Genomic DNA, 23,927 nt, shown 5'->3' with positions numbered 1-23,927 from the left:
CTAGAGACCCGCGACGGAGGACTCAATCATTCTAGAATTCGGTTGGTGCGGGTCAGGCTTCAAGACCCTGGACATTGCTGGCTCCAACTGACTGGTGAGAACAATCTGTTTCGCCCACGAGTCTGTGACTTGTGTTTTGTTTCCTTGCCTTCTGGAGCTAGGTCAGCCGGGGGCAGCCCGAGAATGCCACCCAGTAATTTCATCCTCACGGAGCCATATGCCAAAAGCAGCGTTAGTCAACGTTGCTCGTGGACGTCACCTGCGATCCTTTTTCTTCAACGACCCGATGAGCAGCTGCAAAGAAAGCTCTCCCCAGCCAGGCAGCTAAGTGCGGGCCACAGATAACCCGTCTGAGCGCGCGCAACTCGCTTGTGCTACGGCAATAATCATGCGATTGTTCTAGTCGGCAAGGACGGGCCCTCCCCACGACGCCCCCCTCCCCAACGTCACGGGTATCCTCTTCACACTATAAAACAAGCCAGCCAAGTAATAATAAGCCACAAGCTCACCGCTTCTGCCGCGGCTGTCGTTTCGTTTCCCGGCCCCCAAGCGGCAGTTACCCCTCCGAAACAGCAAAGCTTCCGCAGAACGGGACCTGCTTTTCCGAGTATTGGGACGGGAACGGCTGGCCTTGTCCCGCTGCAGGTCTGCCTGACATGGCTTGCGTTTTCCCGTGCCTTGCTGCTGGACGACCGCGTTGCAAGGCACAGCACATGGGGGGCGAAAAAAAGAGAATAACACCCTCTCCCTCCCCCCACGAGCCGACCCGAGGCAACAGCACACATGTGTATGTGCCCACCTACATCGTGCGTGATGATCTTGTCAGCAACTATCCCGCAAGGCCTGAATGCAAGGCCATCGTCTGGATGGGCTATGATGTAAAAGCACGGAATGGGCAGAGCTCGCGGCCCAAATGCGGCACCGTAGGGTCGCGGGCTCGGGGGCAGGCTCCGGGAGGCACGGGTGTTTGCCAATTATCAGTCAATGCGTACGAGCCGTGCCTGGGCCGTTACATCCAGCCAATTATAGGGCGATACGCTAACGCAATCAGTAGTCATACGCAAGCCTTGTCTCGTTCATCAGGTCCGCCAGTCCATATGTGCGGACGGCGGATCACAAGCGTGTCTGCCGTAACTTGGACGAACTGCCCGAGAGAGAGGTGTGGAAAAAGTGTGGGATTCATCTTCGCTTAGGCTTTTGGGCAGTCATCTAAATCGGATCGGAGCACTGGCCTTCTAGGCCTTGCTTTCCCTCAATGGCCCGCCTTCAATGTCCTCGGGCTTGAACACCCGCTTCCCTTCGACATTCTTAACCACCTCATCCACCAGGCTTTCCAGGAGCGCTTGGTTCCTAAAAAGATGCCGTCAGTGCTGCTTCGACCCCGCATTCATCTGCCGGTAGTGGACAAACGGGAAGTTACTTACTTTCCTACAAGGGTCACGGTGTTGTACTTTCTGTCCCAATGAGGGTAGCTACCCACCTTGACGCCCTTGGGCTCGACGCGGCCTGCAAGGTCGGTCAGGTAGGCTGCGACTTTGCTTTCGGCATACGGTGTCTGAATGACGACTCGGTAGCTTCCCTTGCCTTCCGGATCGACAAGTCGGGGGAGAATATGTGGCCTGATTCCGTCCAGCAATGTCGTGACTATCAAAGTGCGTTCATTGTCAGCGTGGCGTGTCTTATCTCGGCGTGATTCTTTCACTAAATGGCGTACAAAGACGGGGGATTCCAGGCAGGATATGCACATTGCCATTGACTACCGAGACTGGCACCCACAGATCCTCGCTGGTAAAGAGAAACTGGTCCGTCAAAGGTCGCGACTCGTCCGTGGGGAGGTACACCATGCGCAGCTTGGCGCGCAGGTCCGGCGAGTCCACCTCCCAGTTGAAGTTGGGTTGCGACGGATGTGGTTTGGAGAGAAGCTTCATTTTCTTGAACGCCTCATCGTGAAGCTTAAGGGGCAAGTCGAAGGCCTTGGCGATTGACTGGTAGGTGATGTCATCGTGGCTGGGCAGGTTAGAATTGGCATTGAAACTGTTTTGGTGCGAGTAGCTTACGTAGGTCCAATACCACCGCTATGTACATGTCAGCATGAATTGTCCAGCTCTGCTGCTATGGGAAAACATACCTGGTGACAACAAAGTCATAGTTGGTGCTGAGACGGCGGACAGCATCAATGATGTCATCCTCATCGTCTTCAACAACTTCAATCTTTTTCAATCGCTACGAAAAGTCAGTGGTGGTGATTTTTAGAAGGTAGTCGTATCAAGACATACAAGTCCGAGTTGAAAGCACCATTTAGCCAGGTACGTCGAATTTGTCTATCAAGGCGTAAGCGAGGGATATATGCGCGAGCAATGGCAACATACGTCTACTGTCTATGACAATCAGGGGTCAGCTCAGAATTCAATCCCATACATGAAAATCGCAAAATCATGAAAATCGCAAAATCAGGCAAGCAACCGTACCTTTCCACCAAGAACCTCATCGCCGATGATGAGGCACGCGGCCGTCTGAATCGTGCGACGCTGACGCTCCGCGGCAGAAGCCATTGCGACAATGCCACCAAGATGAGGACGCGAACGAAAGGATAAAATCGGGGTTACAGAAATGGAGGCTACTGCGAGGTGTCTGGCCACCTGGGAGATGCGCGAAATCATGAGGTGGTCCTCTATGGCCAATGCGGAGGGAAGCTTTGGGCGGCGGCGGAACTGAGCGCGGCTGCTCGCGTGGGTGGCTTCAGAGGGGGCCAGCAGTGGGTGTATCAGGGCAATAAGGAAAAAGAGTGGCCGATGGCAAGGTTAGAGATGGACGGCCGATCGCGCCGTGCTTGTATTCTCGCGGTGCTGCGACTGGCCTGCTGTTGGGGCCGAACGGGCGGAGTCGACTTGAGATGATGCAAACAGGACCCGCGATTGCGGCTACCTTTGAGCGCCGGTGGAGCTGTAGCACGTCAACGAACGTACCCGGGATGGTCTGTGGCGATAACAAAGGAGAGGTCACAATGAGGAATCTATAGTGGCAAATGACCGTGTTTGGTGGATGGTGTTTTTTGGGTGATGCTAATGACGATGTCGACGTGAGAAGCAAGTTGGTGTGGCTGCCTGAGAAGCTACCTATGTAGCCTAGCAAACGCAGCTTTGCAGTATTCACATGCGAGACTAGCAGCCTAGCCACATGGCTACTCACCATCCAACCGCGGGAAAGCAAAACGGGTATACAATCTGAATAATCTGCATCTCTGAGGTGCGTTTCCCTGCACAATCACGGTATAATGCATCGATCTCTAATCAACGGTTCCTCTTTGCTGCATTGCCCCAGCCTCATCGCACCGCCACCACGCCAAGCACTAGAGTGCTGGCAGTGCATCGATGTTTTGCCGGCGGTCCCCGTGGGAAGAATAAGGGAGAATATCACAGAAGAAAATGCCCTCCAAATCATCCTCTCAAGCCACTCTGTTCTTCTCTTGGCACTGCCCACCAGCCATTCTCCAGTTACGTCAACGGTCAACGTCACATCTTCTCCACGTTCCCCAGTGCAGAGGAGTAGAGCACCACGAAACAACAACTGCAGCAGTGTATATTATCAACGAATCGGTGTTGAAACAGTTTTCGAAACAGTTTTTTTTCCCTCGATAATATAGATGCTTTTATCGAGCCGTGGATGCCGGATAGGCCGTCGTGCCTCACGTGCGTCATCGCCAAGCAAGCGCTCGCCTAAGCAAATCTTAAACTTCATCCGCCACCACACGCCAAGATCCGGACCCAGTTCTCCATCTTCGAGTCAGAACCAAATCTGGTGAGATTGGACGGCAGTTGGGAACCGGACATGCGAACCCTTGGCACGCTCCCCACATGATGACGATGTAGTTGTGGTCACCGACTGCGTTGACAGTAGCGGCCTCCGACGCATCCAAAGGCATTGCTCTTGGCAATACATATTCTTATCTTGAAAGTCGACTTCCGAGGTCTATATAAAGGCCGTCTTGCCCCCTGATCAGAGACACCTTTATCCGGCAAAACAAGTCTCTTCTCAACAGCACAACGCATAAATCAACGCTGCACTCATATCTTAAAACTGCACTCACAACTCACAACTGCAGCAACAGTAGCCACCATATTGCAACTTCTTTCCACACCACCTTCACTTGCACCTCTCAAAATGTCTTCGAACCAACAAACCGTTGATACCTCCAAGCTTTCCAGCTTCTCCACGCAGAACGCTGAGACACAGCGGCGCCGGGCCAGCAAGTCTCCCACCCCAACGTAAGTCGCAAACCCTTGCCGCAAGACTTGTTTAATGAATAACCAACACTTTCTTTAGTGGTGAGCCTGATGCTAGCACATTTCCGCCCAGTCAAATGCGCGAGCACCTCGGTCCTCCCGAGATCACCCACGACTACCCGCAGGACAGCACGCACCGCAGACACTCGTCCGTCTCCGAGCAACAGGCTTACTTTATGCGATAAGCGCGGCGCTGGATATTTATTTGGTGCTGATTCTCGAATGAACTAATTTTTGGCCAATTTTGCGAATTTTATTTGACCACGACACACAACCTCGAATGATTTTGGACCTACAAGACTGTACATTAGACTATATCTTGTTCTTTTCAACAGGGTTAATACAAATATGTATAAATGAACTACGAATTCTCGCGCAACCATCGGGCCGTACAAAAAAATTAAACTTAAGAAAAAGGCAGATTAACAGTTAAGATCGCCTATAAGCCGTGCCCATAACAGCGGCGCTTATTGTTAGCTGGGGTCGGGTCGCGGAGTCCTCGCAGGGATCGCGGGATCACGGACCGATGCTCAAAGCTGAGTTTTGCTGCTTTCCGTCATACTCGGCCTTTGTCAAATTTGTAATTCTTTTCAACTTGGTGTCAACTACATGTTTACTTGCCGTGCCCTTTTAGCCCTCCATGATCATCGCCGCCGAGCACCCGGCTCCCCGCCGGACACTTCTCCGTACTTCTTGGTGGCTTGCGCGGCGGAACGACCAGGTCTGGAAGCTCCGCCGCCGGGGCATGTCGATAGCTTCATCTTCAAATGCTCGCGGAAGTTGTTGTCCGAGTTCCCGGATCGCGTTGACCCTGCAGCCGAGATTCACACAATACGATTGGTGCGCATCAACAGCTCCGCTGAATAGCTAGTCGTGCGGGGCAAATCGAAACCACCATACTGTGGCGATATCGCAGTTCAATCCGCAGGCTGTTCTGTGGGTAGATATTTCAGGCAGGCTCATCTTTGATATTCCATCCTCTTCAACCAGTCAACTAAACGCATACACTCATCAGTTGTAAACGTTTGCCCCCCCCCCCCCCTTCCAGTCAGAATGGCGACCCAAACCTTGGACAAGGAGAGCCTCAGCGTGAGCCACATATACTCACATAATATTGCAAATAATAATAATAATAATAAAACTAACAGGAAAGCAGAATCGCTCTTTCATCCTCAACAAGCCGCTTGACGTCTCCTATGTCGAGCAGCCCAAGCCCACCATCCAGGACCCCCACGACGTGCTCGTCGCCGTCAACTACACAGGCATCTGTGGCAGTGACGTGCACTACTACGTGCACGGGGCCATCGGGCACTACGTCGTCACGCAGCCCATGGTTCTCGGCCACGAGTCCTCCGGCACCGTCGTCGAGGTCGGCCCCGCCGTCACCACCCTCGCGCCCGGTGACCGTGTCGCCCTCGAGCCCGGCCACGGCTGCCGGCGGTGCGCGCACTGCCGCGCCGGCAAGTACAACCTGTGCGCCTCCATGGTCTTCGCCGCGACCGTCGTCGTCATGGGCGCCGGGCCGGTCGGCCTGCTCTGCGCGGCGGTCGCGCGGGCGCACGGCGCGACCACGGTGGTCAGCGTCGACATCGTCCAGGCCAAGCTGGACTTGGCGGCCGCGTTCTGCGCGACGCACACGTACGCGTCGCGCAGGGTGTCCGCGGAGGAGAACGCGGCGGCGCTGAAGCAGGTGGCGGGACTGGGCGAGGAGGGCGCGGACGTGGTGATTGACGCGAGCGGCGCGGAGCCGTCGATCCAGACGAGCATCCACGCGGTGCGCGCGGGCGGCACGTACGTCCAGGGCGGCATGGGCAAGGCGGACATCACGTTCCCTATCATGGCCATGTGCCTGAAGGAGGTCACGGTCAAGGGGTCCTTCCGGTACGGACCCGGCGACTACGAGCTGGCGGTCGAGCTAGTGGCGAGCGGAAAGGTGGACGTCAAGAAGCTGGTGTCGGAGGAGGTGGATTTCGACCAGGCAGAGGAGGCATTCAAAAAGGTGAGGGAGGGCCAGGTGATCAAGGTTCTGATTGGCGGACCCAACCAGTAAAGGTTGTTGCTAGTAACTCAAAGAAATGGAAGAAGCCATTGAGTGAGTGATGGAAGACTTTGTCGTCTTGTCAAACCCATCCGGGTACACAATGATGTCAGCATCAAGATAGTCTCGGTCTCACGTCTTGTTGTAGTGCTTTTAGGCAAACTCGGTTTATTAAAGTCTTTAATCAGGAAATCAAATCAATAATACAAGCTAATATACTATGCTAATCCTGTTGGCCATGTTGTACATAGTTCACCTCCTCCGACACTCGACTCAGCCAGCCTTGGTATTACCATCCTCAGCATCAGCAGCATTACCAACCTCAGCCTCAGGAGCATCTCTATTGGCAACAAGGGCCTTTCCCGCACCATGACACTCTCCTTTCTTGTATGGGATGCATTTTGTGCAGAAACGATGCGAACAGTGCTTGCCTGCTCTTTCATCACTATTCTTTTTGCCCTTTTTGTTCTTTTTGTTCTTCTTGTTCTTTTTGTTCTTTTTGTCCTTTTTGTCCTTTTTGCCCTTCTGATCCTTCTTTTCCTTTTTGCCCTCTGTGGCTCGTCTTTGACACTTGCAGCAACGCCAGCCTGACTTTTGCTGAAGAGTGTACTTGATGTGGCACTTCCTCTCCCCGCAGCTGTCATTGGGTCGTTCTTCCCCCATCTTGAGCTTCTTGCATCGAAGCACTTCTTCACCCGCAGGAGTCCCCCTTCTGGCCTCCGTGCAGTCTGCGGGGATTGGGGGATGGTAACGGTATGCTTTTAAGCCGGGTAGTAGATGCCCGCACAGCCCATATATCAAGAAGAGCTGGCATATGTTCGACGATTCGCTCTTGTGGATGATGGGTCATTGAGACTGCTGTTCGGTTTCACAAACGGTAGAGAACTTGGCAGGATGTAAGGGATGTAGAGTTGGCGTGATGAGAGAAGAAAACGAGACTCGGGATTCTCTTCCTTTATTTTACTCCAGTATGTTTGATACTTATAGTTGCACATCTTCTGATAACTCCTCGTCATTTGTCTTGCTGAGGGTGGTGAAAAGAATGTAGGTGTACTCATCTTGAAAAGATACCATAACATCACAAGCCGGGTACAACTATAGACTTGAATTGCTCACGGTCGGATATCCTGTCGCTGTACAACCACATTATGTAGCACTCTAGAAGAGCCCTCGATTTCCTATTGCCTACGATAGAAGGCGACCAAGTTATGAATGTCACATCATTTGAAAGAAGAGCACATGTAGGAATCTTCGGTGGTACGACTGTAAGCGCTGGCTCGATGTTGATGGGCTAGCCCAGGCGGGCCGAAAGGGTCGGTCACCCAGGCCGACGACTATAAATACACTGGCTTATTCATGATGAAGTCATAAACTTGCTCTCAGAACGCAGAGACCTTGAGCGACTTGGAAGGAACAAAAAGTATAATAGTACGCACTCGTGTCAAGCCAGCCTCGACATGACGCTAGAATAATATCGCCAGATTTGCATCTTTCTGAGCTGCCATCCACGCCTATCAACCACCGTCAAGTAGGTTGACGACAACTCTTAAACACCTCGACAAAGGCACAGGAGGTTAAACGCGTGGTCGAGGTTTGTGAAACGCCTGCATCACCCCAGCAAGGCTTTATGCAAGGGCGCGCACCATTGTCTCACAACTCCCACATGTTCTACTTGCAAGTTTCATGGCTATGTAGCAGCAGCAGCAGCAGCAGCAGCCACCAGCTGCACCCGTCGCTGTGCATGCAGCCAAGTGCATCGCATGGATTGGTAGATACTGACTGGTAAGAGTCCAGACACAGCCTCGAAGCCAAGCCCGCTTCGGCACTCACACAAAGGGTTTGCGTGGGTGGTGGGCCTGTGCAAGCCACAAGCCACGAAATTAGAAGAATTTCCTGATTGAATCGAAAGGCGATGCGCTGAACAATAAACGTCATAGGGGGCACTTCGCCGAAACGGAGCTTTGAGCTTTGAGACGCCTACTCTTTCTTGTGTGTACAGTGTAAGGAGTTGAGGACTGGTAAGCTGGTAAGTACAAGACCCCCAAGTCAAAGAAATGCTGTGAAATGCTGCTTTACAATTGATGAAGTTGTCCATCCTGTCGCAAGGAAATGTTCATATTGTTTGTTTTTAAGAGTGTCCCTGTCTAAGTCTAAGGTGTCCATCCTAGCTAGTCCTTCACCTGTCTAGAGCCTGCCTGATAGTCCCTGTAATAACACACGCCTTGCAATTCGTACTCAGTGAGTGGTCTTGAGCCTGTGATTCACCCCTCCAGTAGGGACAGGGGACCGGGCTGTGTAGCTACGTTTCCAAACTTATTCTTCAACCCCGAGATGAACAGTTCTTGTTATCACAGTGTCTAACAGCCTCGTCGCCACGATCGGATGCCAAGTCTCGCGCAATGTGAAAGAGGCAACCCGCATCCATCAAACTCTTTGTTCTAACTACTTCTCGGAGGGCGTCATTCCGAGTAACAAATTTAGCCCGTCACACTAGTTAACTTGCCCTGCGAGGCAGACGGTGTGCCGCGCGAGGCAAGTCTAATAAAAGAAAAAAGCACAAAACACTGCGAATTACGGAGTATGGATTATCAGAGACCGTCCACATCGGACACATCGGACAGACAAGACAAGACACAGCGCCTTGTAGCTGAGCTGTTAGCGCCGTAGCCAACTGGCATCGCCAACCTGTAAGAGGCGAGGCGAAACCCACAAGGTGTACTGTTTACCGTGATCCCAGCAGCAGGCAGTGCTCGCGAGGCCCCAGTGCGGCTGAATGAGGGGGGGCTTTCTCGTGGCTTTGTAAGGGTCTGTCTGCTAGCATTCATTCCCGATGATGAGAAAGGCACAGAGAGAGAAGTGCTATAATTACCAGCGAAAATTTGACAGCTAAACCAAAGCAAGCAGGGCGCCCCATTCCGCTGCCGGCAACCGCTTTGGACCGCTGCCAGAGTCAGGATAAATTCAGCCTTGGGCTTACACGAAGCCAGATCAGGACGAGCAGTTACCACCAGAGACAGAGACAGAGACATAGACATGGGAGAGGGGAGGGGGTGCAGCAGCTCGCTGGCAAGCTCCGCCCTCGGCTCTCTATCCCCCTTCTATTATTGTTTTTATTTTTATTTTTATTTTTCAACCATGTGCCCAACTCTGGAACAAGCTTGGCGGTCTGCTTTACCACTTCTATCCCTACTCATACATATAAGATCTTCAGCTCCCTGCTCAGGTTGACCTGGTCCGGTCTCTCTTGCTCATCACCTGCCCCCAAAGTCCTTCATTTTCCGTTTCACTTCCTCCAAGATACCCCAAAGTCTCACAGCTACAGCTTTTCTTTCTTAGCACAAACGCCATCTGTACTACCTTTCCTCACTTCATCTTGGTCAACCGTCTCACCACCACCACCGTACATCATGAGCAGCCAAGCTGTCAACACCCACAGGACGCTGGCCAGTCCCGTCTGGCTCTTTGGCATCCGCATCGCCCAGGTCGTCCTGTCCATTATCGTCCTTGGCATGGCCGCTGCCTGGTCCGACTACGTGCTCTTTGATGCTCCCAGCCTCGGCATCGCCGCCGTATGCGACTCCTCCTTGACCACGGCGCTCCTCCCTCCTACTAACATGCTTTCTCTTTCTCCGCGTAGGCCGTCTTGACCTGGGTCGCCGTCGCGTACATCCTCGTCACCGAAAAGGTCGGCGCAGCCAACATCGCCTACAGCATCTTCGCCGTCATCGCCCTCGACATCTTCATGGTCATCCTCTGGCTGGCCACCTGGGCCCTCAACGCCGCCCGCCGCGCCCAGCTCGGAACCATTGGCGGCATCGGCAGGGGCGGCGGCGGCGGCCAGTTCTGTTACAACGGTGTCTGCTACGACTACCGAAAGCGTTCCATCGAGCGCCGCTACACCAGCTACAACACTCTGTCTGGCCTCCTCGCTGGCGTCGCCGCCATTGGCGCTTTCATCTGGTGAGCTTTTTGCAGCGGCGCTCCGTCTGCACAACCCACCCAACCTGCCAACTTTTTTTTCCTGTACTTACCAAGTCTCCTCGTAGGGTCCTCTTCATTGTTACTCTCGTCTGGACCATCATGAGCTTCCTTGCCGGTCGCAAGGACGGCCGCTTCACCTTTGGCTCTTCCAGCACCACCGCTGCCGCTGACCACAACATGGAGGAGCAAAAGGTCCAGGGACAGACGGCCCAGCCCGCCCAGCAGCCTCAGCAAGGCCCCCAGTTCGCCCAGCCTCAGTACGAAGGCCAGCAGCAGCCCCAGCAGCAGGCGTACCCTCAGTATCCCCAGCAGCCTGCCGAGGCTCAGGGCCAGTACCAGGCCCCTCAGGTCGCCGCCGGGCACCAGCAGCAATATCCTCACGACCCCAACCAGGTCACTCCCCAGCAGCACCAGCACCAGCAGTAAACGCTCTACAACATTCCGCTACTCTGCCAAACACAAACAGTCTCGGCATGTTCTAATTCAGGGGATTTTGCGGTCAAGGGGGGTGATGTTATGCTATAGACTGGGATTGCTCTAAGGAGCTTGGGGCGACGATTACTTTTGATACCACTTTGCGAGTCTGAATATGCAACTATTATTAATATTTGATACCGTTTCAAGACAGTGTTATTCTTAAACGTTTTTTTTTTTAGTTCAACTACTTTCTTCATGGGAGAACCCGGTAGTTACAGCTGAACGTGACAGCTGATGGACATATAGAGTTCAGCCTCATAACCTATGCTAGGCGCCGAGAGAATGGCGCAGTCAGATGACCAGAGCCACCTCAGCCATGTTAGACAAAGGAAAAAAGCAAGTTTAATTTTTGCTTGAAAATAAAATAATTAAACTAGATTTCCTGAACCGGCCAAAAGTGAACCGATCACTTACTTCATCGCTTCGTGTAAGTCGGACGCTGCTCAAATGAGGCAGGCGGTGTGAAAATTACTGCCGCCCGAACCTCGCCCAGTCTGGAGACCAAAGCTCCCCCATGCCTTGTCCGTGTCAGGGTCTGGATGGTCTGATAAACTTGGCAAAGGCGAAGGCAGCCATTGACGAAATTGCCTCTCGCAAATTCCGGGATCGAAATTCCCCGAGGTGTGAGACTTGTCGGCGAATCATTCCACGTACTCTACCGATACCTCCCGACCCAATCGATTCACACCATTCGAACCGACCTCCGCATCTCGAGAACCCGACGAGACCAATACCCTTCGGAAACATCATCACCATCGCATGGCCACCATCATGGCCGGCCAAGCCTCCGACCTGCCCACGCCGCCCCCCGAGCGCTTGGGCGTCCCCTCGCGCAACCCTCTCCCGCTCTCCGCCTCGCAGGAGTCGCAGGTGCGCGACATTTACTACGCGCGCGTCCGCAAGCAATGCGCCGAGGAGATTAAAGGTTCGCCTCTCTCCCCCCTCGTCCCCCTTCAGAGCTTTCCCCCCATATACTGACATTTCTTCCGCCCCTCCCCCCAGCCTTTGCCGCGTGCGCCCTCGGCCGCACCTTCACCGTCTCCTTCGCCTGCCGCGCCGAGCACCGCGTCATGAACGGCTGCATGAAGCTGCACGCCAACCAGGCCGAGCACGACGCCGCCCGCGAGGAGTGGTTCGCCATGCGCCTCGATCGCCAGCGCCAGCGCGAGGCCCGCAGCAAGGTCGCCGCCGCCCAGGAGGAGTTCATGCACGACTGGTGGGGCCTGCCCGAGGACGTCCGTTTGTCGCGGCAGCGCGACGCCGAGAAGAAGGGCAAGGCCGCGCCGGCGCAGGAGAGGATCGGCGGCATGCCGGCCAAGGACCGCCCGCTCGACGGCAACCGATGATGATGATGGATAGGCGGAGGGGGGCCGGCAAGCGAGTACGCGGTTCTTGCCTGGACGGACGAGTCTAGAAGACGGACGAGAGAGATTTGTATTTGTACATGGATATGATGGGAACGAAGATGAAGGGGTGGGCACTTCGCATTTGTCTGGCGTTTGACACATCTTCCTCTGCGCGCTTTTCTACATTGATACATTGATGTGAGACCACGCGGATTGTTGATTTCTCTGTGGCATTTTGGCATATATACATAGCTTTACTGAAACTTCTCCACCTGTACAAAATAGACAAAAAGTCTTTGTTGCTCGCATCCTATTCAGTGATGATAGCCATGCTACGGAGTACACTCTTCATGATTCATATTCAGAATACTCTATCGAAACCCTGTCAAAATTTGCCCAGCCCCGGCCTGCACCCTGCCCATCAAATCATCTTATACAAGTACGTCGTCGGAATTCTCTCATCCAATCCCGTCTCCGGGTCTGTATTCTTATAATACCCCAACGACTCCCTCCCCTCCGCCCTCGCGCACGCCTCCTCCTTCTCCGCCTCCGGCAACGCCATGTCCAAGTAGTCCTGCCGCGCGTACCACGCGTGGTTGGTGTGTATCGGCGGCGCCCCCGCCGGCGGCTCATCCGTGCCGTAGAGCCGGCGGCTCCCCTCGCGCCGGTGCCATTCCGGGTGCGTCGTGTCCAGCGCCAGCGCCGCGCTGCGAAACGGCGCCCCGGCCGCCATCGTCTCGACCTGCGCCATCGCCTTCCGCCCGAGACCGCTCGACTGTATAGCTCTGTCCGTGGAGAAGAGAAGTTCCTGGTCAGTTTTTATTTCCAAGAGCTTCGCGAGAGCACCAGAAAAGACAAGAACAAAAAAACAACTCACGTGGAAATGTAAAGCGACTTGATCCACAGCGTCGCCATCGGTAGCCCAAACAGCACGTTCCTCTTCGGATACTCGTCCAATGCAATGTGTCCGATCGGAATAAACGCTTCTCCCGTTGCCGTCCGCGTCGTCCTGCCCACCTGCGCCGCCGTGTCCCTCAGGGGCTCCCCCTCGGCCGCGCCAGCCGCACGCCCCGCCAACAACAGCGCGTCTTCCATGTCGCCTCGCTCCAGGACGATCCAGAAGAGGAGCTTGTCACCGGCGGCGACCTTCTTCTGCCAGTAAGGCACCTTGTCGGCATCCCAGCCACACGCATGCCGCTGTATCTTCATGCGGTCGGCGTGCCCAGGGCTGGCCGGGTCCCACGGGATCAGCGCGATGCCGGCTGGACTTCCCATAGCTTCTTTTTCTGTTGCCATTGAGTTGTTCTTCTCCGCAAGTTTGGGCACAAGACACCTCGGGCGATGGCTCCTTTTTCTTGTCTCACCCTGTGTAATCCTTTGCGTTATCGAGCTGAGATCCGGGTGGCGTTCCCGGTGACTAAAAACATCCATGCCGAGGACGGACCCACGGAGCGGCCCCGTCCGCCCGTTTTCGCGGTCTGTGTGTGCCCTTCATCAGTGGTCCTAGATGCAACCAAATTCATCCATATATGGAGGAAGAAAGCCAGCAGTAGCACTTTCAGAGTCAGCCGTCGACCTGCCACGCGTAGTCGAGCAAGTTGGGGTAGGAATGTGGTAGAGCTAAGGCGCTAAGGTAGGGAGAGCACGTCGGCATATGCGTTCTCCATCTAATTATATATATGTATATATATATACTCTCGGCCTTTGCGAATTTCCATCTCACAATCCCATGAGTAACTTTTCATCGTCGCCTTTTTCTCACATATACTCGCTCTAGATGCTATATCAACAATTGAATCAGTTGCTCCTAATACCTTTCCTTGTTCGGTTCCATGGTATAAATTACCTCGCTCCTGTAAATGCCAATTAATCCACCAGCCGCCTTTACACGTGCCATCAGTCAACTCCGCTCACTCCTTTTATTGCAGTGGGTGGAGTAAAATCAGCCTGAAAACTGGAATCTCCTAGCCTCCAGCTGTCCCAGCCCATCCCTCGGCGCCACATTCCGTCGTCGGTACGAGTTCGTAAAATCCTGCAGCAAGACACGCACATGTCGGAGATTACTGGCGTCATCCGTCGACAGCCTCTCCTTAATCTTGGCCATCAGTCTGTTGGCTTCGGCTGCGTTCACCGTACCTTCGGGCAGCAGTTGAATTGTCTGTGCGACCCACTCGGCCGTCTGGCCAGGAATCATTTCAAAAAGGGCCAAGAGGACGCCACTGCCATCGGCGAAGCAGTCTCGTGGGAAAGTGAGCATCATGCCGGCCATAACCTGCTTCACCAGGCCCAATCCATGACTTTGCAGCATGTTGAGGATGATGCCTTTGATATGCTGTGCCGCAGCCTCCGGCAGCCCCTCGCTGGTCGCCGGATTGTTGCTGCCATACGACAACAGATCGCGAACATAGTGCAGCGTGGAAACGAGCGGGTCTCGTTGCTCGAGCGTCAGTGCATAGATGGCTGCTTCGAAAATCGGGACCAACAATGTGGAAGGGATAAGCTTTTGTGGGTAGTAAAGGAGCGCATCGATCATGAGCCGGAAGAAGTCGTCGATAGCGTCTGGTAAGTCTGCAGGCTGAAGTTCCGTCATGACACGCAGGAACGCGGTAGCTTGTGCTTCGAAAAAACTATAGATGTTCTCGGTCGTCGCCTGGTCCACGCTGTCACGGTCCTCGGAGAATTCGCGAAGAATGGTACCAGTCACCCACAAGAAGCATCCTTCGCGAGAGGCCGTGAAGCCGCTCGCCAGTTTGTTAGCCATCTCGGGTAGTAGAGGTGCCATTGCAGTGCGGTACGACACAATCATGTTTCGCCAGCAGCGGCAGATTCTCTCGCAAATGGGGCTAAAGTCCAAAAAGTTTTCGAGAACTGTCGATAGAATAGGAAAAACTTCTTGCCAGTACTTGACAGCCGGGTTAGCATCGCCAGGGTTCACTGCCGGTGTGACATTTTGAACAAAGACCGTGATGAGCTGAAGATGTTCTGCAGTACGTTAGAATCATGTTGGGTGGGCTTGAGAAGCTACTTACCAGCCAGAGCAATCTTGCTCTCCTTATCAGTTGCTTGGTTTGCCATGGCCATCAGACGCTGGATGAGAGGATCGCAGTATGTCTTCAGCAGCGTGTACGTCTGGTCGGCAGGCTGCACAGCGACCACACTGGACACACCATCTGTCACCTCTTCCTTGCTTTGGTTTGGTAGTTTGTCAAGAACCTGGTCATAAAAGGTCTGGAGCTGCAGTACCTGCCCACTAAGCAGGTTTCTGCAGTCAGTGCAAAAGAACTTGATAGCCAACGCAGCGGCTCGGACAATTTCCTTGGAGTCTGCCTGGAAGGAGTTGACAATATAGTTGAACTGAGGCTCCAGGTACTCTGGGTGCACAGCTGTCCACTCGGTATAACGCCCGAGTACCATAATAGTGGCGAACTTAAGCTTCTCGTGGTTTGGAATCTGAACCAACAGTGGCATCAGCTGCGGTAGCACAATCTCTTCCTCGCGGTCCACTATACGTCCCAGGGCTCGCATTGCAAACAATGGAGCCTCGAGTTCTTGCCAATTCGGCACATTTGTATCACTAACTTGACTTGCATGGTTCTGCATCCAGACTTGGATAGCATTGAGAACCTTTGTCAAGCATTCAGTCACACCCATAACTTCGCAGGCATCCTTCAGGGTGTCTCCCATCTGATGGCGGAATTCTCTAAACTTCTCTTCCTGTTCGCGGTCACCGTCGAAAAGGTCGGCCTCGTTTCCAGACTCCGGTCGAGGATATTGGAGGTGCTTGAGAAGAATATCGACAAGTTTAGAGTAAACATCGACGAGTTCAACTCTGCTCTGGATGTAACGCTCGAGTACAAGATATTGCTTCAATTCGTACCAGAAGAGGAATGTGTGTTCGATCACGTCTTGGTCTTTGTCTCGGGCGGCACACTCAAGAACAGCCTCGACAAGTGGTCGGAAGTGTGAGGGTTGACGCGCAATAGCAACAGACCAGCTCTCTGCAGCCGTTGCTAGAACCTTGGTCAATGCCTTCAATGCCTCTGCATCCTCTTCACCTGCTACAATGGCGATGCGAGGTTGCAAGCCGATGATGCGAGGGAAAAGTAGCTGTATGTTTTCTTGGCTCTCGTCGACATCGCGCGTTTCTCGTAGCATGACGCAGAGGCACTCAGAGGCCTCTTGACTGCATTCATCGGCCGTGACGCCGTGGAAGACAACGTCCAGCAGCGGAGAGTTGATGATGCTGCCAACAGGCACCTCTCTCAGCCAGGATGTGATGCATTCCATTAGTTGAGGGTTGCGTGCAGCAGCAGCTATAGTAAAGTTAGCATCTTCTTTGGCATCTACAGGTTGCATACCACGAACGTGAAGATTGTGAGTAGTTAATGAGCAGTTGCACAACTCTATCAGTATTGTCGGCCAATAACACCTTTGAACGGTCCGCAAGATCATCTTCCTGTATCCCACGATTAATTAGACTTTAAGTTGGAAATTGACGGCATCCGGTCGATTGAACGTCGTCGAAGTTGATTGTCGAGTCGAGTCGCAGAATCCACGTACAGACAAGGTAATCTTTCGGCCCTCGGTGACTTCTTCGGGGAGGACGCGCAAGAAATCGAGGATGCAAGCGTGACTCTCGGGGCTGTCGCTGAGAGACTGGACCACAGACGGCAGGACGTCGTTCCAATCCTTCATCTGGATGGCCAGAATGGCTAGGCAAACACAGAGCTGCACACGGATGGGCTTAGGTCCAACGGCAAACTGCTTGAGGAGCAGAAGAATCTGGTTTCGCAGTGCTGGGAGTTCGGTCGCGGGAACTTGTGTGGAGATATCATACGTTATCTGTGAGTTGTGAGCTTGCAGTCTATTCGTATCGCCAAGGATGAAAGGTTACTTTTCCACGAAGCGTGATGGCAGCAAACAAGATTGCTTCCGGCTCGGCCTTAGATTGCAGGATGCCAATAATGGTACCCCATGATGTTTTCTGATATGTTAGTACCCACAGAATATCCTCGTAAAGATTGATGGGCGACAAACAGATTTTTGAAAGCTCTCGAGATAGGCATGTGCCTTCTTCTTTGCGTCCTGCTCCCCACTCCGCATCGTCATCACGGCAGCCAGGACGTCGGACGGCGAGAAGCCGTCCTGCGCACCGTTTGCAGCCATGACTGATTTATTTCGGCAGATTATCCTTGTATGAGATGTATTTTCTAGCTCGTCGGCCGTTTAACAAGGTTCGTGACTGCACTCGGGGCAGTGGCGCATAGGGGCGAGGTGCCAAGGTGCCGCGAATAGCTTTGTGGTACAACAAACACGAACGGGGTAGGCTCGGAGGCGCTGAGAAGAAACCAAGAGAATGGATGCGACGGCTCTCGTCGTCGTCTTGAACAAATGAGGTGACAAAGGTCGGCTGCGACAGATCTCTTGGTGTTTTAGGAATATGCCAACAGGCCAGAGCGATAAAAAGAGAAAGCCCACCTCGACTTGAGCCAGGCAATAATACGACATGGGGTTGATAGTCTTTGGCGGGGCACTCGCTCTTGTAGGAGAAACCAAGGTGGTGAGTTTTTCCGCTCCGATCCGACGTCATTTCATTCGAAAGGAGGGACGCAGCACGGAGAGAAAAAAACATATACAATTTGAGCTTGACTTTTTTTTTAGCAGTTTTCAATGAAAGGCCTCAATATTTTCCCTTGCCATCTTTGTCTTCCTCCATTGCCTGGCTTTAGTATGGATCTTGACAGACAACCCCGAGAGGTGGGGGAAATACCTCCTGTTAGTACTTGCGGACTGAGTTAGCACCAAAGCATCATGATTCATCCTGTGCAAATGAGCTGGGCTGTCTGTCGTCGATAATAGTGTACAACGGGCTAATTTTTTGTCTCGCCACTACCAAGTATTAAACTGTGCAATCGCCTATCGTACATACCCATTGGGACTTCCCCATCTTCAGAGTTTAACCACTGCTCAGTCAAGGCCAAGCCTGTGAGCCGCAAGGTCGAGCCATGGCCACCATGCTCAGCGGCTCGAGCAAAGTATCGATTCAAGAAAAAGTCATAGAACCCTTTACCGTGACCCAAACGCCGTATGCCCGCCTCGGGATCTGCATTGAAGGCGACACCCGGAACCAACATCAAGTCCAGGGTAGCTGGGGATGGACCGAAGTTGCCTGGCGAGTCGCCCAAAATACGCTCACGTCCAGCAACGGCGTCAGCACCAATGCTCGGGATGCCCCATTTGTCACGGCCGAGGCTCTCATAATCCTCAATACTGCGCAGTTGCACCATATCCATGATGCGAGCGGGTGCGTCAGGCTCAGATAGGGTTGACTTATGAAGGTAGGGCACAAAGACTTGCTTGCCGGCAATGAGGGCATGGCGGACAATGGCCTCGGTTTGGACTTCAGCTGCCGGCATGGCTAGATATATGCTTATGCGCTTGGCCTCTTTGTACTGCGGCGAGGCTTGTAGAGTCTCAAAGACGGCGCGACCTGGTCGTTTGCGTTCATCCATTAACAAGGCACAGGTGAGGAATGGCGGCGGGGTCTACTGACTCTGAGCTTGAATGACATCGGGCGAGAGGCCGGCAAGACGCTTCTTGATTAAATTTCTAAGTTGTTGTTTGGCCGCAGCGACAGGGGTCGCCATTATGCTTGCTGTTGAAGGACGAGACTGCAGGATAGGTGCATGAGCATTGTCTATGCTATTTCCGGGTGCGCTTGTTAGCATGAAATGAGGCAACTAAAACAGTACGTAGGTATGATTCGAGTGCGGCATCGGCGCTGATCAAATTTGGCGCTGCGTGGAGACAATTTTCCTTACATGAGTTGCATAGTGCAATTCTACCTATAAATTGGGGGCTAGTTGGTTAGTCTCGTGGCTCCGTTTCACAGCCGCGGCCTACGACAATGGTCAAAGACATCCTCGTCAGTTATCGATACCAAGTTGGTCTAGGCTTTGTTAAAGAAAAAAAGCGCCCTCCATATCGATATGATGCCTAATGTGTCAGCTGTGATTCGTCAGAACTAGACGACGGCGAGAGATGCTCACCCAAGACCCCTGTCTATTAGTAGGCACCTGTCTACCAGGATTAACTGTTTCACACGGCCATACCAAAAGTGAAGTGGTGAAAGAAAGCGGTGGCTAGTAATTTTTGTTAAATAATAAGGGAGTGAAAGGAGAAAGCAGATCAAGCCGCGAAGAACGAGATTCAGAATGAGAAATGATATTCCCTAACTAGGAGGTAGTAATCTGTATTGAGATTGGTCTTCAGTGTACACCGCCCCAAGGCATGTTAGAGCCCTTGCATTTTGCTACACTCTTCTCATTTCGAGACTCGTCTATGCTCGGCGATCGACATCAGCAGTTTGTTGGGTAGATTCGCGTGGCGTAGATATCTTGAAATGCAGGGCATTCTAACAGGTTCATCACTTGCTTAGTGGCTTGTAGCGCTGTAGCCCATCCCGTCAAAGGCACTGTTTGCGGCCTCAGCCACAGCCCCAGCCACTGATACCCTCCCACTGATACCGCCAGCCGTTGAGAGCATCTCGAACCTGCTCCGTTTGCCCATCTTCATCATCACTTCAGCAACGGCTCAACTCGCGAAAACCCAGCCGCTGTAGCCTTATGACCAATTCGTTCGCACCGATATGCCGAGCAGGCTCCGCGACTCCGTCTGGCCATCGCCATCTGCCGTGTAACTGGCCACTTTGGATGCCCGAGAGCCTTGAATTAGCTGCAGACTTATAGCGCTAGCAGGCATTACGCTGCAAAACGTCGTCACATCTCACCAGGTTTCTCGGCTGGCCCTTCCCTTACTTGCTACATAGATTACCTGCAGCATCGTTATTCGAGATATAAACCGTGCCCCTGTTGGCCGGCTCAGCTGCAGGCGCCACGCGAGCCCGCTCCTGATTCTGCTGCAGCCTGCAGTCCTCCAGTTCCTTCGGTTGTCACTGGACAATTTGCCTGCAACACAAACGCGGCCGACGAGAGCGCTCACGTCAACGTCGACACTTTCATCTTGGCCAACTCACCGTACAAGCCTCTCACGCCTCTCTATCAGGTTTGACTCACTTCGACACCCTCCCTTGGCTCCCAGCCGCCCTGACATTCCAACCCACTGGCCCACTGTCGACTGAGGCTAGCATTCACACGCATCCCACCGACTTGTCGTCAGTCCACAGTTGCAACCTTCTGTGGACCGTTTATGATTACCCATTGGCTCGCTGCAGGGAGTTTCTCTGACATCTCCAAACGACCAGGCAGTGACGCAGCCTGTACGGGTCCTGTTTCCGTAACTGCTGCCCAAGACAACGAAAACTGGCTGGAGCTGGACCATCCCTTGCAGCTGGCACGCTATTTTCAACCTCCAAGGCCCGCCAGCTAACCAACTAAGTTAGTAAGTTTAGCTCCAGCCGTCTCCCATCTTGTAAGTAGGTAGGTAGCGGTGGGAAGCGCCCCCTCCACAAGTTCGGCTGGCCCGCCATGAAAGACGCTCGCCGGTCGCCGCTGGCCAAAGACCATTCCGAAACTACAACAGCCAGCGACTCCCTCCCTCTAGCCCTTGTTTCGCACACTACGGCCGTTCAGGATCAGCCTGACGCCAACCTCGACAAAACCGTTGCCCTTGAGACCCTGGCGACTACGACTGCTGCATTGCCACACAAGTCCACCGTCGGATCATCCCACCAGCGGCCACCGAGCCGACAGCAGCCGGAACCCTCGTCGCCTCTCAATGACCACGTCGATGCCCTGACTTCCCTCTCACAACATGCTCGCACCGTTTGGCCTACAGAGTCAAAAGCTGTAGCTGACCCTGATTCCGGGTCTGAGCTCGAGCTCACCGACTTCGACATGGTCAAAAAGAAGAAGTCGTTCCGCCTTGACCGGCGGCCTTTGTCGCGCCAGGACACTCCCAACTACGGCTCCGTAAACGCATCGCCGTACCAAAGCCAGTCGCCATCCGAAGCCGACTCCGAAGAATATAGGCGCCGTCCTAGCTATGCGCGCGACACGAGTCGTAGCCAACGGTCGGCCATCTCGCGGTCATCCTCAAGAGTTTCGGAGGACCTCGACGGTGCTATCCTTGTGTCTGGGGTTGAAGGCCGCTTCGGGCCCGCCGAGACGCCGCTTGTCGATACGTTTAGCAACGGAAAACCTGATGAGTTGGATATTGACGAGGAAGACACCTTTTCGGTCCAGGATGATGCGTCAACTATCGACCAAGAAGACGAAAACTCTCCCCACGAAGCAGTTCGGGCCTCCGTGCCTCCGACAGACGATACTACACTGTCAATAAACACACCGCGAATGTGGTGCTTGTCTGTGCTCTTCTCTATTTTGGGCTCCTCGACCAATCTATTCTTTTCTCTAAGATATCCCAGTGTGGCCATCACACCGGTTATTGCCCTGCTTCTGGTCCACCCCCTCGGTTTATTCTGGGACGTGGCTCTGAAGCGCTCCTATGACCCCCAAGAAACATTTGTTGATGGTGTCCGTCATTCAGCTATCCCAGATGAACACGAGCCACCGGCAAGGCGAACAAAGACTCTTCGCTCATGGCGACAATGGTTCGCGCAGGGCCGGTGGAACGAAAAAGAACACACTTGCGTCTATGTGAGCAGCAACGTTGCCTTTGGCTTTGCATTTGCGACCGACGTCATTGTTGAACAGACGCAATTTTATAACCAGTCTGCTCCGATTGCGTACCAGTTACTACTCACGATATCGACACAAATCCTGGGGTACGGCTTTGCGGGTATGGCCCGCCGATTTCTCGTCCGTCCTAGCGGTATGATCTGGCCAGGCACACTGATGTCTGCTGCCATGTTCTCAACGCTCCACAAACAAGAGAATAAGCCAGCTAACGGCTGGACAATCAGTCGCTGGAACTTCTTCTACATTGTCTGGATAGGCGCTTTCGTGTTCTACTTCTTGCCCGGACTCTTGATGCCAGCGCTCAGTTACTTCAGTGTCATTACCTGGTTTGCCCCCAAGAACGTTGTCATTGCGAACCTCTTTGGTGTCACCTCCGGCCTAGGGCTGTTCCCTATGACTTTCGATTGGGCCCAAATTACGTACGTCGGTTCACCCTTGCTCGTGCCCTTCTGGGCGGCCGTCAATGTGGTAGCTGGCCTCGTTGTTGTCATGTGGTTCATTGCACCGCTGTGCTACTATGCCAACGTTCTGTACTCGTCATATATGCCGATTCTATCAACTGCTGTTTTTGACAATACAGGCAAAGTCTATGATGTCAGCAGAATTCTTACACCCGACTTCTTGTTCGACCGCGAAGCGTATCGAAACTACAGCCGAGTCTTCCTGCCCGTGACGTACATGCTGAGCTATGGCGTGCAGTTTGCTGGTCTTGCAGCACTGCTTACACACACGCTGTGCTGGCATGGTAGCGATATCTGGCATACGTGGAAACGCGCACTCGCCGAAGCACGTGAAGAGAGCAAAGCCACCTACGAACCTCTCTCTGACACACCGACGGAAGCTGGTGAGGTAGAGCCGGATCCATTGTCACGCCATGACAGCCACGGCAACCGCTCCACGCACTCTGGCTTCGACGACCTCCTAAGTCGAGAAGATATTCACAGCCGGCTGATGAAGCGCTACAAAGATGCACCATTGAGCTGGTACCTTCTGACGTTCCTTTCCATGACAGCCGTCGGCATCTTCATCGTCGAGTACTACCCCATCCATCTACCTTGGTACGGGCTTCTCCTGGCTCTCGCCCTTGGCGCCATTTTCTTCATCCCCAACGGTATCATCATGGCCGTCACAAACCAGCACAGCAGCATTTACCTCATCTGTCAGTTAATCTGCGGCGTCGTCTTCCCCGGGCGTCCCATCGCCAACATGGTCTTCGTCACATACGGTTACATCTCCTCGGCGCAGGGCATCAAGTTTGCTGCGGACCTTAAGCTTGGCCACTACATGAAGATCCCGCCCCGCATAATGTTCATGGTGCAGGTCGTTGCCACTTTTGTGTCGTCTGTCACGCAGATTGGCGTCCTCAACTGGATGTTTATCAATGTCGGGGGCATCTGTACCGCCGAGGCGGTCAATGGCTTTACCTGCCCCATCGCGCGAGTCCACTTCAACGGCTCCATTCTCTGGGGCGTTGTCGGGCCCGGCGAGTTCTTCGGTCCCGGTGCCATTTACCGCGCCCTTGTCTGGTGCTTCCCGCTCGGCGCGCTGCTGCCCATCCCGCTGTGGTTGTACAGCCGCCGCCGTCGGGGCAGCGTCGTCCGCAAGATCAATCTCCCCATCATCTTTGGGGCTATGGCCTGGATCCCGCCCGCCACCGGTCTCAACTTCTCCGTCTGGGCCCTCGTCTGCTACGTCTTCAACTACGTCATCAAGCGCCGCGCCGGCGCTTGGTGGGCCAAGTACACCATGACCCTCAGCGCCGCACTCGACTCCGGCCTCGCCTTTGGCATCGTTGTTGTCTTCTTCGGCTTCATCTACCCCGGGTGGATGACCAACTTTCACTGGTGGGGCACCGAGGTCTATAAACAGGGCTGCGACTGGCAGGCCTGCTCTTACAAGACGGTGCCCGAGGGCGGGCACTTCGGGCCGCCTGAGTGGTGAAGAGAGGAGGTACGACAGATCAAGTCTGAAATCTATACTGCATGCATTGCTATGGGCGTTCTGGTCTACATTTGATCATTTGATATATGTTATTGTATATGGGACATGTACAATTTGCTTATTTCTTTTTCTTGAAAATACGAGTCACACCTGCTTGAAATGATAACTGTTACGTTTATCTTTGAATAGAATACTTTGAATT

General features: G+C 53.5%; 8 protein-coding genes across 8 annotated transcripts; 5 read left to right on the top strand and 3 right to left on the bottom strand.

Annotated features, from left to right (window-relative positions):
* Positions 1–1,235: 1,235 nt before the first annotated feature.
* ISF_04746 (molybdopterin binding domain containing protein) lies at positions 1,236–2,552 on the bottom strand (the record flags this gene model as incomplete). The annotated part of the gene is made up of 8 exons (XM_018848351.1): positions 1,236–1,350; positions 1,425–1,644; positions 1,715–2,007; positions 2,058–2,075; positions 2,129–2,223; positions 2,277–2,321; positions 2,370–2,378; positions 2,469–2,552. The coding sequence occupies 8 exons, from the start codon at positions 2,550–2,552 to the stop codon at positions 1,236–1,238; spliced, it is 879 nt and encodes a 292-aa protein (XP_018704686.1).
* Positions 2,553–4,161: 1,609 nt separating this feature from the next.
* ISF_04745 (hypothetical protein) lies at positions 4,162–4,468 on the top strand (the record flags this gene model as incomplete). Its single annotated transcript, XM_018848350.1, has 2 exons — positions 4,162–4,265; positions 4,324–4,468. The coding sequence occupies 2 exons, from the start codon at positions 4,162–4,164 to the stop codon at positions 4,466–4,468; spliced, it is 249 nt and encodes an 82-aa protein (XP_018704685.1).
* Positions 4,469–5,336: 868 nt separating this feature from the next.
* ISF_04744 (xylitol dehydrogenase) lies at positions 5,337–6,333 on the top strand (the record flags this gene model as incomplete). The annotated part of the gene is made up of 2 exons (XM_018848349.1): positions 5,337–5,372; positions 5,440–6,333. 2 exons carry the CDS (start codon positions 5,337–5,339, stop codon positions 6,331–6,333), a joined length of 930 nt encoding a protein of 309 aa, XP_018704684.1.
* Positions 6,334–9,728: 3,395 nt separating this feature from the next.
* Positions 9,729–10,728, top strand: ISF_04743 (hypothetical protein; the record flags this gene model as incomplete). The annotated part of the gene is made up of 3 exons (XM_018848348.1): positions 9,729–9,890; positions 9,959–10,281; positions 10,368–10,728. 3 exons carry the CDS (start codon positions 9,729–9,731, stop codon positions 10,726–10,728), a joined length of 846 nt encoding a protein of 281 aa, XP_018704683.1.
* Positions 10,729–11,550: 822 nt separating this feature from the next.
* On the top strand, positions 11,551–12,125 carry ISF_04742 (Cytochrome c oxidase biogenesis protein; the record flags this gene model as incomplete). The annotated part of the gene is made up of 2 exons (XM_018848347.1): positions 11,551–11,704; positions 11,782–12,125. 2 exons carry the CDS (start codon positions 11,551–11,553, stop codon positions 12,123–12,125), a joined length of 498 nt encoding a protein of 165 aa, XP_018704682.1.
* A 421-nt stretch (positions 12,126–12,546) lies between these two features.
* ISF_04741 (Acyl-CoA N-acyltransferase) lies at positions 12,547–13,421 on the bottom strand (the record flags this gene model as incomplete). The annotated part of the gene is made up of 2 exons (XM_018848346.1): positions 12,547–12,910; positions 13,003–13,421. 2 exons carry the CDS (start codon positions 13,419–13,421, stop codon positions 12,547–12,549), a joined length of 783 nt encoding a protein of 260 aa, XP_018704681.1.
* A 646-nt stretch (positions 13,422–14,067) lies between these two features.
* ISF_04740 (Armadillo-type fold domain containing protein) lies at positions 14,068–18,772 on the bottom strand (the record flags this gene model as incomplete). Its single annotated transcript, XM_018848345.1, has 7 exons — positions 14,068–15,107; positions 15,155–16,438; positions 16,491–16,581; positions 16,686–16,967; positions 17,020–17,270; positions 18,055–18,615; positions 18,679–18,772. The coding sequence occupies 7 exons, from the start codon at positions 18,770–18,772 to the stop codon at positions 14,068–14,070; spliced, it is 3,603 nt and encodes a 1,200-aa protein (XP_018704680.1).
* A 1,839-nt stretch (positions 18,773–20,611) lies between these two features.
* Positions 20,612–23,725, top strand: ISF_04739 (Oligopeptide transporter OPT; the record flags this gene model as incomplete). The annotated part of the gene is made up of 1 exon (XM_018848344.1): positions 20,612–23,725. The coding sequence occupies one exon, from the start codon at positions 20,612–20,614 to the stop codon at positions 23,723–23,725; it is 3,114 nt and encodes a 1,037-aa protein (XP_018704679.1).
* Positions 23,726–23,927: the final 202 nt, after the last annotated feature.

Source organism: Cordyceps fumosorosea (assembly GCF_001636725.1).
Source record: "Cordyceps fumosorosea ARSEF 2679 chromosome Unknown scaffold_10, whole genome shotgun sequence".
NCBI classification, from domain to species: domain Eukaryota; kingdom Fungi; phylum Ascomycota; class Sordariomycetes; order Hypocreales; family Cordycipitaceae; genus Cordyceps; species Cordyceps fumosorosea.
Note: the sequence above shows the minus strand (reverse complement) of the source record. Positions and strands in the feature narration are given on the sequence as shown.